The sequence below is a fragment of the Ceratotherium simum genome, chromosome 25, assembly GCF_057802395.1.
Source record: "Ceratotherium simum simum isolate JZ-2026a chromosome 25, ASM5780239v1, whole genome shotgun sequence".
NCBI classification, from domain to species: Eukaryota; Metazoa; Chordata; class Mammalia; order Perissodactyla; family Rhinocerotidae; genus Ceratotherium; species Ceratotherium simum.
The window spans coordinates 27,820,718-27,836,831 of NC_141924.1; the positions used below are offsets into that span (position 1 = coordinate 27,820,718).

Below are 16,114 nucleotides of genomic sequence, written 5' to 3' on the forward strand. Positions count from 1 at the left end.
CTTGTTTTCCAGACATTTGCTCCTTTTCACCTACCTGTGAATTGCTTTCCTTCTCTTTGAAGTCCCTGACTCTCCTCACCCCCAACATCTGCTTTTGTCTTTAGCTGAGGATAGTGTTTAAGGTGAGGGCTTCAGCCATTTTGGCAAGTTACTCAGTTTTCTTGGTTTTCTCCCATATATACATGTTGTTAAACTTGTTTTTCTCCTGTTAATCTGTCTCATGTCGATTTAATTCTTAGACTAGCCAGAAGAACCTAGAAGTGCAGAGGGAAGTTTCTTCCTCCCCTACAGTACTTACAAAAACGTAGATGGTGTAGCCTACTACACACCTAGGCTATATGATACTGATCTTGTGGGACCACTGTTGTATATGCAGTCTGTTGTTGACTGAAACATTGTTATGTGGTGCATGACTGTATATGACATTCTGGAAAAGGCAAAAGTATGGACACAGAAAAAAAATCAAGGGGTTGTGGGGATGTAGAGGGTAAGGATGAATAGGTAGAGCATGGGGAATTTTTAGGGTAGTGAAACTATTCTGTATGATACTGTAATGGTGGATACATGACATAATGCATTTGACAAAACCCATAGAACACAGAGAGTAAAACTTAATATAAACTATGGACTTAGTTAATAGCACTGTATTGATATTGGTTCAGTTTTAACAAATGCTCCACACCAGTGTAAGATGTTAATAATAGGGGAAACCCTGAAAGGAGGGAATATATGGGAACTCTCTACTTTCTGTTACATTTTTCTGTAAACCTAAAACTGCTTTAAGTCTGTTAATAATAATAGTAATAAAAACCCAAGCTACGTGAGGAAATACAATAACATCAAAAATCAAGAGAAATAACAACCAATATAAATAGACTGTCCCTCCCCGCCCATGGCGGATCCAGGTAATGGAGTTATTAGAAACAGACTTTAAAATTACCATCTTGTATATGCTCAGAAGTAAAAGAAAAACTTGAGAATTGCACCAGAAAACTGGAAACCACTTTAAACAGGGAAGTTTAGAACTAAAAAAGACAATAACTGAATTATGAACTCAGTGGATAGATTTAACAGTAGACATCATCATCATCATCATCAAGATGCGAGCAGAAATCAGTGAAACAGAAAATATACAATGCAGAAAATCTAAAATGCCAAGAGCTGATTTTTTGAAAAGATTGATAAAATTGATAAAGCCTTAGCCTGATTCTCCCTAAACACCCCACAAGATAGGTACGTAAGTAGGTAGGTAGATAGACAGGTAAATAAACACAAATGAACAATATCATGAATGAAAAGGGGGATATCACCACACATCTTATAGGTAGTAAAACAAAAAGGATATTACTAAAACAACTCTGCTAATTACTTATGACATTTAGATGAAATGAACAAATTCTTTGAAGAACGTCTTAACTAATACAAGAAGAATTAGGAAATCTAAATAGTCTTATATCTGTTAAGGAAATGGATCCCTTAATTTAAAACCTTCCACAGAGAAAACGCCTGGTTCATTTGGCTTCACTGATAAATTCTTTCAAATACTTGAGGAAAAAATAATACCATTCTTCACACAAACTCTCCCAGATAATAGAAAAGAAAGAAAAACATCCCCACTTATTTTATGAGGTTAGAACTCAATATAGTCATTATAAGAAAAGAAAAATTACATCATAAACATACATGTAAAAATCTTAAATATTAGCAAACTGAATCCAGTGATATATAAAAATGATAATATATCATGAGCATGTGTAGAGTTTATTCTTAGAATATAAGGTGGCTTAACATTTCAAATTGATCAGTGTAATTCAATACTCTAACAGAACAAAAAAGGAAAACTATTGTGATCATCTTAATAGAGAAAAAACAATTTGATAAAATTTAACACCCTTTTATTATAAAAACTCTTATTAAAGTAGGAATAGAAGGGATTTTGTATCTACAAAAATCCTACAGCTAACATCATACTGATTAAATATCGAATGCTTTAACCACCCACCCATGTTCAGAGGCAAGGCAAGTATGTTCACTATCACCATTTTGTTCAACATTTTATTGGAAGTCCCAGCTTGTGTAATAAGACAAGAAAAAGAAATCAAAGATATAAAGATTGGAAAAGAGAAAGTAAAATTGTCATTCACAGATGGCATGATTGTATATAAATAAAAATACAAATAAATCTATCAATAAACTTAAAATTAACATGTGCAATTTAAAATTGCTGGAAAAAGGTCAGGTAATAAACATCAGTTATCTTGTTTTTTGTTATCCTATTTACTTTATTATGTCTAACAATTCTATAAACAATAACTAAATTTAAGTACTCATTAATTTTACTGTGCTTGCCTCTTAGGCTATTACAGGATTCAACAATTTTTTTGAGATATAATTGACATATAAAATTTTCTTAGTTTCAGTTGTACAACATAATGATTCAATATGTGTATATATTGTGAAATGAGCACCACAATAAGTCTAGTTAACATCCATCACCACACAGTTAGAAAATTTTTTCTTGTGATGAGAACTTTTAAGATTTACTCTTAGCAACTTTCAAATATACAGTACAGTGTTATTAACTGTAGTTGCCATGCTGTATATTACATCCCCAGGACTTATTTTATAACTGGAAGTTTGTACCTTTTGACCCCCTTCACTCATTTGACCTGCCCCCTAATCCCTGTCTTTGGCAACCATCAGTCTGTTCCTGAATCTATGAGCTCCATTTTTGTTTTGTTTTGTTTTAGATTCCACAAATAAGTGAGATCATATGGTATTTTTTCTTTCTCTGTCTTATTTCACTTAGCAAAATGACCTCCAGTTCCATCCATGTTGTCACAAATGGCAAGATTTTCTTCTTTTTTTGTGGCTGAATCATATTACATTGTGTGTGTGTGTGTATATATATGCGTGTGTGTATATATATATGTGTGTGTATATATATATGTGTGTGTGTGTGTATATATATGTGTGTGTGTGTATATATATATATCTCACATTTTCTTTCTCCATTCATCCATTGATGGACATTTAGGTTGCTTGCATGTCTTGGCTATTGTAAATAATGCTGCAAAGAACGTGAGAGTGCATATATCTTTTCAAGTTAGTGTTTTCATTTTCTTTCAATAAATACCCGGAAGTGGAATTGCTGGATCATATAATAGTTCTATTTTTAATTTTTTGAGGAATGTCTATACTGTTTTCCATAGTGGCTATATCAATTTACGTTCTCACCAATAGTAGACAAGGGTTCCCTTTTCTCCACATCCTCACCATTGCTTGTTATTTCTTGTCTTTTTGATAATAGCCATTCTGACAGTTGTAAGGTGATATCTCATTGTGGTTTTGATTTGCATTTCCCTGATGATCAGTTATCTTTCTTTACATATACAACAAAAAATTAGAAAATAAAATATTTAAATACTATTTATACTAGCATTAAAAAAACATGAAATAGGAGCAAATGAAAGATGTGTAAGATTTCTACAGTGAAAACTGCAAATATTGCTAATAAAAATTTAAGAAGATCTAGATAAAGGTAAAATTATACCATGTTTATGGTTTAGAAGACTCTATTTAGATGTCACTTATTCCCAAATTGATTTGTAGATTGAATGCAATCCTAATCAAAATATCAGCAGTTTTCTTTGTGGAAATTGGAAAGTAGATTCTAAAATTCATGTCAAAGTACAAAGGACTAAAATAACCAAGGCAATCTTGAACAACAGCAACAAAGTTGGGGGACTTACGCTACTAGATATCAAGACTTATAATAAACTGCAGTAATTAAAACAGTGTGGTATTGGCATAAGGCTAGATAAATAGACAAATGAAATGTAATAGAGTCCATAAATAGACCCAGAAGTACATGAACTCCTGATCTACAGCAAAGTGCCAGTGCATTTCAATAGGGAAAGGATGGACCTTTTTAATAAAGGGTGCTGAGTCAATTGGTTATCCTTAACCCAACCTCATTAGATAAAAATGAACCACAGACCCAAATATGAAAAGTAAAAAAATAAAGCTGCTAGAAGAAAATGTGGGGAAAAAATCTTAAGATCTTAGGATAAGTAAAGATTTCTTAAATAGGGCATAGAAAGCACTAACCGTAAAAGATATGTTGATAATTTGGATTTTATTAGAATTAATGACTTCTTTTTATAAAATGACACTCTTTAGATAAAAATGTACCACAGACCAGGAGAAGGTCACTCTGCAATACATATATATATATATATCTGATGAAGGATTCATATTCTGAATATATGAAGAACTCCTACAAATCAATAAGAAACAGATTCCTCAAAAAAAAATTTGTTTTTAAAGAGGCAAAAGACAAGGACAGGCTCTTCAGAAAAAAAAAGGATATCCAGATGGCAAATATATGCATAAGAAAATGTACTCACCCTCATTAGATAGCAGGAAAATGCAAATTAAAACTATAGTGACATACTGTTCTATCTAACAAATAGCTAAAATTTAAAAGGCTGACTATACCAAGTCTTGGCAAGGATGTAGAGCAATTGGAACTCTCATATATTGCTGGCAGGCAAGTGATTAGTTGAACCACTTTAGAAAACCGGCAGTATTTACTAAAGCTAAAACATATGTATACTCTATGACTCAGTCCTGGCTATATACTCAAGAGAAATGAGTACGTATATCCATGAAAAACATGTTCAGGAATGTTCACAGAAATTTTATTCATGATAGCCTCAAAATGGAAATAATTCAAATTTTCATCAATAGGAGAATGGATAAAATGTGGTATATTTGTGAAATGGATGATAACATTACAATAGAAAAGAACAGTGACATGCTTGGCTCAGTCATATAGGTAAAATATTGAACAAGAACAGAAAATCTGAATACAGAAGAGTATGTGCTGTATGATTTCTTTTCTTTGATAGGGGTAGGTGGATGGATGGATGAGTCCTAAATTACCCATAAATATATAAATATATACTTGTGATGATTAAGGACAGAAGAGTGGTTCCCTTACCAGGGGAGGAGGCATGAGGCAGCCTTCTGGGGTGCTGGAGGATGGGAAGCAATGGAAAGCATAAGAAGGAATGCCCCTAGCAGTGTTATTTCCCAGCTAGAAATAACCCAGATGACCCTTAATAGTGGACTGGGTAAATATAATAAACTATGTAATATTCATAAGTGGAATACAATATGTGGCAGTGAATGAACTGTACCTGTAAGCAGTAACATGAATAAATCTCGCAATATTGGGTGAAAGAAAGAAGCCATTTGTAAAAGAATGTACACTATGATTCCATTCATATGAAGTTCAAAAATAGCCAAAACTCAACTCGAGCTTTGAAAGTAAATTAGTTGGTTACCTTTTCATTGGACAGAGAGGGTAGAGATTGAAAAGAGGAAGGGTAGGGGGACTTTTGTTATGGCAGTGCTCTTGCCCTATGAGGTAATAACACCAGCATTTGCTTTGTGGTTTTACATTTTGCTTTACATTTATGTCCTGTGCATTTTTCTATAAACCTGTTATACTTCAGTTAAAAGAGTTAGAAAACAAGTATCTAAAAGGTCTGTAGCTACTAAATGAGTTTCAACATTTATAGGTGTTCATAGCTGTTTTTTTGTAAAAAACAAAAACCTGTTTATAAAATATATAATACACAGTAATAGTAATAGAAAAAAATATTACTTTTTTTATATACTTATTTTGCATTATACATGGATTTTTCCATATTAGAAAATTTTCCCTTTGTAAAGTTAAAATTTTTTTCTTTTCAATATATTTTTTTGTGTGTGTGAGGAAGACTGGCTCTTAGCTAACATCTATTGCCAATCCCCCTCCTTTTTTTCCTCTCTTGTTCTCCCCAAGGCCCCAGTAGATAGTTGTATGTCATAGCTGCACATCCTTCTAGTTGCTGTATGTGGGACGCCACCTCAGCATGGCCGGAAAAGCAGTGCATCAGTGCGTGCCCGGGATCCGAACCCAGGCCGCCAGTAGCGGAGCGCACACACTCAACTGCTAAGCCACGGGGCCGGCCCCCTCTTTTCAATATTTAGAAAGGCATACTTTCAAACTGAGATGCATCCATAATCTACCTTCGCTTTCTAATCCTTTAATTTACTCCTTTGGTAGCAATTTATCAATTGTATACATGCTTTTAATTTTTAATTTTTTTAAACACATGATATCTTCTGGGAAAATTGAGAGCTTGTGATTCCTTATCAGGTGACAAGCAAACTTATTAGTAAAATTGACTCCTTCCCTTCTTAGATTTTTTATTTGCAGCAATTTAGGTATTGATACCAGTTTTCTGGTTTGGCATTCATAATAGTTCTATTTGTCACATTGAGGATATGAGGTAGATCTGTGGTTTATCATTCTTTGTGATTTTCAATAAGAATCATATCTACTAATCTTTTTTCCTAGTATTCACTAAAAATACTCCTCTCTAAAATTTTTTGGTGAGTAAAATATTCACTATATGGTTTTGTTCAAATAGGAGATTATGTATTAACATACTTGCTTATATTATTTGTTTCTCTTTTTTTAGAGAAAATCTCTTCATGAAAACAAATTGAAGAGACTGCAGGAGAAAGTAGAAATCTTGGAGGCAAAGAGAGAAGAATTGGAAACAGAAAATCAAGTATTAAATAGGTAATGTGTTTGTATGTATACAGACCCAATGTGGTTATTTTGATATTATAGAACGTTGTTCAGTATAATGCACTTTGTTTTCTTTTAAAGTGTACATTAAAAGAATTCTAAAACTATTCATTATACTCCTAATTCATTATCCTTGTTATTTTTTTCCTGACTGAATATTGCTTCAACCCAAAAGGTCTCTAACACGTGCCAGGTGTTGGTTATGGTTGGGACTGACAGGAAAGGTCAGTCACTGGCTTTGGTAGCCAAGAATAATGTGGGGTTTTGCACCTGAGACAAGACAATTGTAGTGACTGCATAGTTCTAAAATAGTGGCTACAACTTTTAATCGAAGATTAGTTTTTAATTTCTTGGTGTGGAAAAATATTGGGCTATAGCTTCTGGTTTTTCATTTATATCCAAGCACAGCTAATAATCTGCATCATTAGCATTTTTGAGCAGAGATTTACCATATTAAGTTAGTGGTAGTGGCATTATATGACCCATTTGATTCAAGTTAATAAAAAAATATTTTCAAATTTAGCTAATTAGTGGTAGCCTCCAGCATTTAGACAGTATCAGACTTTTGTGTACTGGAAATTGCCTGTAATATCAAGCAGTGATGTTTTATAATGTGCACTGGTTTTCTTGGGTGTAATTATTACCAAAATGTGAACAGTTGTTTTTTTAGAACACCCAAGAGGTTTCTAGACTGTGGAATTAATGCCAACTTTACAATACTCTGTTCCAAAGTAAGAAGCCACAAAATTCATTCTAAAACAAAATTCAACTTAATACCTCTTCCATAACCATTAATTTTCAAATATTATCAATTCACAAGATTGGACAGTTATGGCAGATCACCTAGAACTTTGGTTTTGAAACTATATTTGATTACTTGTTTGATTGATGGTCAGAAATTCATGTCCAAAAAGATGGTGATCTGTGAAGGCCTGAAAAGTTAGCATTTTATCCATGTCATTTTCCCCTAAAGTTGAGTAGCTTCACCTTTGTCATTAGCTACATTTTTAAGAATTAGGTTGAACAATATGAAATTCCCTATGTTTGACCTACAAAAATGGCAATTTCATAAGATTCAATGTAATATTTTCTTTATTTCTATTTGATTCCTTCTGTAAAATAAGGCACCTTTTTGGTTTAAGGAGGCTCCTTTTAGTTTCAGGATTCATGGGTTGGGGGAGTGGAAATGAAAGTAAAAATATCAGAAGATTTTTAATCTTTGATTAATTGGCAAATAAAATTTTAAAACGAGTTGATAGCCTGCAATGCTAACATTAATACATATGATTAAGCTGTCATATCATGTTTGTGTTTATCTTTCTAGATAAACAGAATTTTATGTATATATTATATACAAGTAAATATTTAGAAATTCTTCCAATTTAAAATTATATTCTGTGATCATACTGTTCTTCCATAGAGCATAACTGTATTAAAAGACAAACACTTTTTTCTTTTTAAGACAAAATGTTCCATTTGAAGAATATACAAGGCTTCAAAAAAGACTAAAGGATATACAGAGAAGACATAATGAATTTCGAAGTTTGATTTTGGTTCCTAACATACCTCCAACAGCATCCATCAATCCTGTTACCTTTCAGTCATCAACCATGGTTCCAGGCATGGAACTATCCTTTCCTCCTCATATGCAGGTATGAGCATTTATTTTAGGGAAAAAAAGTTAGGCAAACATTTCTGTAACTTTTTACCTGTTTAAATACAGAGTTAAAAACTCAAATTTTTGGCTGGCCCCGTGGCTTAGTGGTTGTGTGCGCGCTCTGCTACTGGCGGCCCGGGTTCAGATCCTGGGCGCGCACCCACGCACCGCTTCCCCAGCCGTGCTGAGGCTGCGTCCCACATACAGCAACTCGAAGGATGTGCAACTATGACATACAACTATCTACTGGGGCTTTGGAGAAAAAAAAAGGAGGATTGGCAATAGATGTTAGCTCAGAGCCGGTCTTCCTCAGCAAAAAGAGGAGGATTGGCATGGATGTTAGCTCAGGACTGATCTTCCTCACAAAAGGGAAAAAAAAAAATTTTTTTTTTTTTTTTGTTAGAGAAACTTGCTAGGAAGCAAAGTAGATTTGAATCTATTCTATCCTTTAGTGATAGTGCTAGAAGTGAAATCTCCTATTGGGCAATTAAAAAAAAGAAACTTGGGGGCTGGCCCGGTGGCGCAAGTGGTTAAGTGCGCGCGCTCCGCTGTGGTGGCCCAGGGTTCGCCGGTTCAGTCCTGGGTGCGCGCTGACTGCTTGTCGAGCCATGCTCTGGCAGCGTCCCATATAAAGTAGAGGAAGATGGGCCTGGATGTTAGCCCAGGGCTGGTCTTCCTCAGCAAAAAAAAAAAAAAAAGAGGATTGGCAGATGTTAGCTCAAGGCTGATCTTCCTCACAAAAAAAATAAATAAATAAAAAATGAAATAAAATAAAAAGAAGAAACTGGATTGATGAGGCTTTGAGTAACCTAGAGTATGTAGCTCACTCATATGATACCAACTGCCACTGAGCATTTACTAGTTAACACACTGCACTATGCATTTTCTATACAATATTTTATTTAACCCTGATGAAAAATGCTTTCAGGGAAGGCATTATTATTTCCAGTTTACAGATGAGGAAATTGAGTCAGAGAGGTGAAGTGATATACCTAGCATCATAGCTAATAAGTGACAGAGTTGAGTTTCAAACCTAAATCTGTTTGATTCCAAAACCTGGGCTCATTCTACTATATCAGGTCCCTGAGATATTGAAGGAATCAAATTGATTAGATGATTTTCAGAAGATGAGCTATTAATAAGTAATTACATTTTATAGTGTGGTGAGCATTAAAGATTTTAGTCATTGAATTGAATCTCAGCCCAAGTGCTTTGTTTATAATAAACTGCTATAATAAACTCCAGTCTTGTTAGAAAGTTGCCACATAAGTACACCTGGGCCCTGCGTTAGTATTTTCTGTTTCACTCCCTGGTGAATTTTACACCTAGAAAAGAACAGACTTTGGATTTTGCTTAAGGCTAGAGCCTGGAGCAGGACAGAAGCAAGGACTAGTTAGTAGTCTAGCCCATGCTGCTGTGTTCTTAGACTGCTAAAATGGTCATCCTTTCCTTGCCAGATGTTGCAGGCCTGAATAAAAGAGGCACTGAGGCTGCTCCCTAATAGTTATTTTTCCACCAGTTTTGTTAACAGTCTCTTTTGCTGTGTTTTTTTTTTTTTTTTTTTTCTGTGCTTTTAAGGAGGAACAGCATCAAAGGGAACTCTCTCTACTTCGCAAAAGATTAGAAGAACTAGAAACAACACAAAAAAAACAACTAGAAGAACTTGGATCTCCTGGGGAATGATGTTCTCGAAGAAAAGGAAGATCAAAAGGGATGAAATCAGTGACTCAATAAAGCTTGAAGTTTTAACGTACGTGGCACTTAGATACTTTATTACTGTTTGCCAAAACACTTGAATGTACCTCAAGAAAAGGTCTCAGCTACATGCTGCACTGCATGAGTGCCAGGATTTCAGGATTATACTAATGACAAGTGAAACATTAAAACAGCTTCAGAGCTATTTAAAATATTTGACAACCCTTTGAGAAGGTAAAAAAAAAGTAAATAAAAGGAACTAATTAGGGAATCAAGTTTTAAAATTATTTTATTAATTTTACTTTGTTGAATTTTTTTTTTTGGCATTTTGCCAAAATATGCTCATGTTGAATTCTCTCTTCCTCTTCTTTTGAGATGCTTGGCAATAACAGGGTCAGTAAACATTTTCTGGTTTATATACAAGAGTTATAAACCTCTAGTTCTTGAAAAAAGATGACATTAAAAATCATTAAAAAATTAATTAGATATCTAAATATATATTCATTCCAAAACACTACCTTTCCTAAAAGCTGTGTGCATATAATTTATTAAAGAGCTTAATAAATATTTTTCTATCTAACTATATTGTCTTGTGTTTAATTTTATTTCGACCATACAGGGTGTATTTAGCAGTGTAGAAGATCTCACTGATTTGGCTTCGTTGAGTTAGAATTAGTAGAAAATAACAAAGTACAAATAATTAAATCCTGTGGCTATATAAAACAAGGGCCATTCATTCTAAAACTTGAACCCAGTGAGGTCTCTTTAGAAATATTGTTGGTATTTAACTTTGCCTCCTGCTGTTTTGGATCTAACCAAATTATTATAAATATTTCTGTGTGTCCCTAAGTATGCCATCATTTGCTTTTTTATGTAACATCTTTTAAAGGGATTCTGCTGGAAATAACTTCACATCAACAAGGCAAACCTCAAATCCAGCAAACTAAGTGGAATGTTCATTATCCAGAAGTCTTCATAATCAAAAGGCCAAGTTGATAGAGGAGACCAGGAATGTAATTGAGCAGCCCTTAGCATCATTTAGAAGAAACGAGATTTACTTACTACATAATATAGATGCTTGTTTGTAGAGTAGAGTATATGGTGACACCTTGTTCCTGCAAAATAATTTCAATGGAGCCACTAAGAATAAAAAAAATCTATTATAACTAGAAAATTTGAAGGAAAAAACCCCAACAGTCCATATTTACATTAAAATGTTTATTTTTGGATATAGACATTTAAAACATTCATCTCCAAGAACAGCTTCAATCAGGTATACAATAAGAAATAGACTTTTAAATCTCTAATACGGAAAAGGTAACAGAATTAATTTTTAAATGCTGCTGTAGACACTAGTGTTAGAAAAAAAAGTTTATAAATGAATTGTTTTGCACCAAAAAAATATGCAAAGAAACTTTAAAATAGAAATTGTTTGCCATTTGTTTCTCTAGTTGCTGTTTAATATAGACCCAGTGACTGATTGTCTTCAGCACACATCTAATTTGGCCATTTGCTGTGTTTGGCTAATATGATCCAAAATCTGATCTATCTAGATAGTGCTTTTCACTGGAGGACTGACAAACATGCTACATACATTAGTGAATCTTCACACCACCTCAGTGAGGTAGGTTAGAAATATTATACAGAAATTGAGGCACAAAGAGGTAAGTGACTTGCCCAAAGTTCCCAGCAGCACAGTCCCTGGAAGAGGAGGTAAGTCTCCACACAGGACCCATGTGCCAGAGAGCTGGACAGGGACACCCTCATGTCGCATTTACTAAATACTTACTTACATAAAGCTGTAGCTGATCCTTTCAGTTTTCTTAGCATTTCTGTACCCTAAAGAAGGGGAAGTCTTTTGGGCAACTCTCCTACCCTTGGCTCTCAACTCTCCTACTATTGTTCTCTTATGAACGCCTTTACATCAAGACCGTAGCAGCCTTAGATGGGGACCAGACCTCTCACCTTTAGACTTAAATAAGTAGTCTATTTGGTAGTATTTTTGAGGTGTGTCCACTGGACAGACAATGGTCAAAAGCGATGGGATTTGGGACGGTGCCTATCAGGGCAATAACTGCTTATTGTCTGTGATCAGTTTGTTGAGGTGTCACCTCTCACTCTTTACCAGATATTGAGGAGCAAAAAAACTTGCATTTATCTGAGACAAATTCACATTTAAATCCTGATGTCTCATCCAGTGTTGGTAAATGATTTTAAGGAATGTGTGATCAATGTTTTATTTGCTACTTGGAAAACTTTTTTCCTCAGTCTGGGATTTGGAGCACCAAGGGTAAAAGGTGCCACAAGGAAAGTTTGAAAGTTGCCAATTACACTTTTTACTTCTGGTTTAATATAAGGAAAACACAGTGGTATTAAAATTGGTCATGAGCAGCAAAAATTCAGGAATAAAAAATCAATAGCAAGACTACAGTATAACTGGATAGGCAATTCTTTAAAAAGAAAGGCATGAATAAAATGGGTAGTTTTCTTTCTCTTGTGAGGAATACTTTCAAAAAGTACATAGTAAGACTAAGATACCAAGTTGTATACTAATTTTTCAGGCCTTGGGCCTCAAATATATATATTCATATATAATACTCCAGTGTGAACAGCAATTTCATGAAATGTAAAATGTATCTTTTAATCACACACAAATATTTATAACCACGGGTTCACCAGAAATCTAAAGCAAGGAGACACTAGTATAGAAATATAGGATTAGGGGAATGAGTTATTCTTCCACAGATAGATCTGATCAAAGAAGTTTTGAGGAATACATTTTTTTTTTTTTTTTTTTTTTACAATAGCCAACATGTCCACTATCAAATACATTTAGTATGAAAAAAGGAACATACATTAGGACAAAGTATCTGGGTAAAATGCAGTTGCATTTAAATAAAGCCTACTCCCTCTCCTTGCTTTAGAGCTCCTTAGTGAACTGGAGGTGAGTTCCACGGAGTGCAGTTGGTAACCACTGAAAAACACGAGCCCTTTCAACAATGTTGCAACACTGTTAGTTTTTGGTTTAAAAACACACACACACACTCACAAATGCTAAGTGTACACACTACCAAATTTTGCGGTCAGCTTTTCCAAGAACTACTGGGGAAAGTTTCAATGCTGCAAATCCTCGAGGTTGCCCTACACCCCCACCTTGTTTCCAAATGACTCATTTCACATTTTGTTTTGATCACTGGCAATGTCCCTTTTCTGCAGAGGTGCAGTGTAGTCACAAGTGCTACATAGCTGTAGTTTTCAAACAAAACCACTTATAATTTGTGCTTAAGTGGAGACTGTAGTTACAATACTGACCCTCGCTTACTGGCCCTGTATTCTCTGTAAACAAGGAGGCTGTTTGCAACAACCACTTCAACTCTATTTACAGAAGGGTTCCCACAACACAGGCACAATGGTTGGTATGCTTTCTAAAAGCTGTGCATGTGCCTTGGTCTCTTAAAAAGACAGTGCTCCAAGTGGAACCTATGTGCAAACTTAAAAAATGAACGACACAGAGTAGCTCAAGCAGCCATTTTGCTCCCAAGTCGTCTGAAGAACTTTGCCAGATTAAGCCAGGCCCCAGAGCGCTCACATCCACTTGCATTTCTTCTTTTCATCAAATAAGACTTTTACATGCAAGAGTTGTTTCTGAGCTTCTTCCAGCCCTCGTTCTCTTTCTAGTTTATTTAGAATCTGTTGACAATTAGAACAGTTATTTTAGATATTGTGGTTTTAGCATTACAATTCTTTTTTTTTTTTGCATTCCTGATGCTGTGAGTGGTAAAATCTGTATGAAACAGATGCCAACATTTTCTTCGATCATTTACATACTCACTTTGCAAGTTGTTTTGCTAAGTCATTATCACAGGATCAACAACACTTTGGCTTAAAATAGAAGCTCGCAAGAAATACCAACTATTTGCTTACAAATATGGGGCCAGACTTCCAAGGCCCTGTTTAGTGCATTATGTCACAGCCATTCCAAGCACAGCAAGCATTCCTGGGCAGCCAACATGCAGGCAAGTATTTCTTCTTAAATGCAGCAGGCAGGGGCATCCTGGTCGGAGATAAATATTTCCCTTCCCTCCCCTTCTAGCCAGTGTAGTCCCTCCTCTCCCCTCCCCTCCCCAGTGCTTCCCTCCTAACCCCTGACCCCTGGAAAGAGGGATGCTTATCATGTTTAAGGAACTCATTGCCTCTACCCTACCTTAGCGCTTCACTTGATCTTCAAGTAGCAAATGGAATTGGTGAGCTATTCTCACCATTGACATGGATAGCCTGTCCCAGCATGACTGAGTGGGGGGGAATCAGGGAAGGGGGAATTAACATATATTTGGAAACAGCGCATCTGATGACTATGTCTGTGTGAATTCCCAAAGAAAAAAATCCAGATTAAGGAGAATTAATCATAAAGGAGAATGGTTTATTGAAATAGTTGCTTAAGTTAGAAATATGTCATACTTTCATATAACTATTGAAACAGAATCTAGGCAATTTAACAAGCTTAGCTTTCATTTTAGCAGATTATAATCAAGCATAAGCTGGCCCCATTTCACAGGACCACTACTCACTCATCAAAGTTAACTTGAGTCAGTGTGGCTGTAGGCCCCAGGAACTCAAATGTAAATTCAGGCTGGTCCAAAGCTGGGCAGCATGATAAAACTGTAAGAGGGGCAGCCACATGCAGGGTCTGGCTTGGCGCCAGGATCCCCCATCTCAGACAGGCTTCCTGGCCTCCTGTTCTGGCCATTTGGGATGCCAGAGCTGTCCTGAGACCTGTAGAATGCTCTATAACCAAATCCTGGTGACTGATTCATATGAATTTTTAAAAATGTTATTTAAAATCTTACCTCATCAAAATATTTTACGATGTATTTGTAGATTTCTGTCAAGGCCACTTCTTCATTAAATTCATTTTCATGTTTCTTAAAGAGAGAGTTGTTGAGAAATTCTGAAATGACTTTTTTTTTAAAAAAAGAAGTAACTAAATCTCATTTCTACTTTCTAACAATACCTTAGATTCCTGAGTTAAGAATTCTTCCATTTCTGAAGGTGACAATGGAGGCAAATCCCTGATTGCTTTGTAATAATATTTTACTTCCTCTTTATAGGTTGGGATATCCTTGGCATAGAGAAGCTTATTAGTTGGTGCTTCCTGAAAAAAAAGCAACCACCGCCAAAAGAGTAAAAAACCATGGGGAATTTATAACAGTACCAATGCAACTAAACCTCCACCACTGTTACTACTTCCTGATAACAAGGCTTCTTCATGCAGTAGGCTTTCATAAATGTTGACTGAATGACTGACTGCTATCTAGATGGTTCTGGTGAGTCACTGTTATTTTCAGGCAGATTAAATGCTAATATATTCTGCCTTTCTCTCATAAAAGAACTGAAATTATTATTTTTGCATGATTTTGAGTTACTGTAACAATGGAACTTATTTCAATCATAGTTCATTACTAATGGTTGTAAAAAGCCTGAATTAAAACATTTGCTCTCTTCCTCACCCACCAGTGAATCTTGGCATTTATAAAAGACTTGATTGTAGGTCTGATTGAGCCATTTCTATAACTGTGAAAGTGGTAAGTAATTGGCAGTGGAAGATTTTTTTTGCTTGTCCTTTTTATTTTATTAGATTATAAAGATCTTCTGGTGTCCTTAATGAAGTGTATGGTCATTAGTATTGGTGGCTCTGATATCTGATTTTGCGAAAGTTCCCTGGCAGTTTGAAAGTTTTTATGTAATCATAACGGTGATAATATTAAAAATACAATCTTCACTTAAAAAGTCATTATTTTTCATAAAATTTAAAAAAATTCTACCCAGGGAAGATAGGTGAGTTAATGATAGGACTAATGTCCCAGTACATTTTTAAATGTATCAATGGCTTGAATGGTGATACCAATGGCTGAATCAATGGCTTGATGAATCATTCTGAAGGATGCCTAGACCAAGATATTACTGAGACTTTTTTCACTTGTCAAGTTTAAGTAGAACTCACAGATCATGTGATCATTCATTCAAGAAAGATTTATTTGGCCAGGCACTGCACTGTGAGCAGGCATTGAGTGTAAAAAGGCGAAGAAGACTGGTACTTGCCCTTAAGAAGCTCA

General features: G+C 35.0%; 2 protein-coding genes across 12 annotated transcripts in view; one reads left to right on the forward strand and one right to left on the reverse strand.

Annotated features, from left to right (window-relative positions):
• The window catches only part of CEP83 (centrosomal protein 83), a 125,856-nt gene extending 115,272 nt beyond the window's left edge, over positions 1-10,584 (forward strand). For all 7 annotated transcript variants that reach the window (XM_087449107.1, XM_087449108.1, XM_087449104.1 and 4 more), the window contains 3 exons: positions 6,537-6,640; positions 8,112-8,301; positions 9,885-10,584. In XM_087449107.1, the coding sequence (XP_087305233.1) occupies positions 6,537-6,640; positions 8,112-8,301; positions 9,885-9,989 (399 nt within the window). In that variant the 3' untranslated portion in view covers positions 9,990-10,584. The remainder of the gene's footprint in view (positions 1-6,536; positions 6,641-8,111; positions 8,302-9,884) is intronic.
• Positions 10,585-11,204: 620 nt separating this feature from the next.
• Positions 11,205-16,114, reverse strand: part of PLXNC1 (plexin C1) — a 146,130-nt gene continuing 141,220 nt past the window's right edge. For all 5 annotated transcript variants that reach the window (XM_087449102.1, XM_087449100.1, XM_087449099.1 and 2 more), the window contains 3 exons: positions 15,013-15,153; positions 14,849-14,923; positions 11,205-13,691 (listed from right to left, as the gene is read on the reverse strand). In XM_087449102.1, the coding sequence (XP_087305228.1) occupies positions 13,587-13,691; positions 14,849-14,923; positions 15,013-15,153 (321 nt within the window). In that variant the 3' untranslated portion in view covers positions 11,205-13,586. The remainder of the gene's footprint in view (positions 13,692-14,848; positions 14,924-15,012; positions 15,154-16,114) is intronic.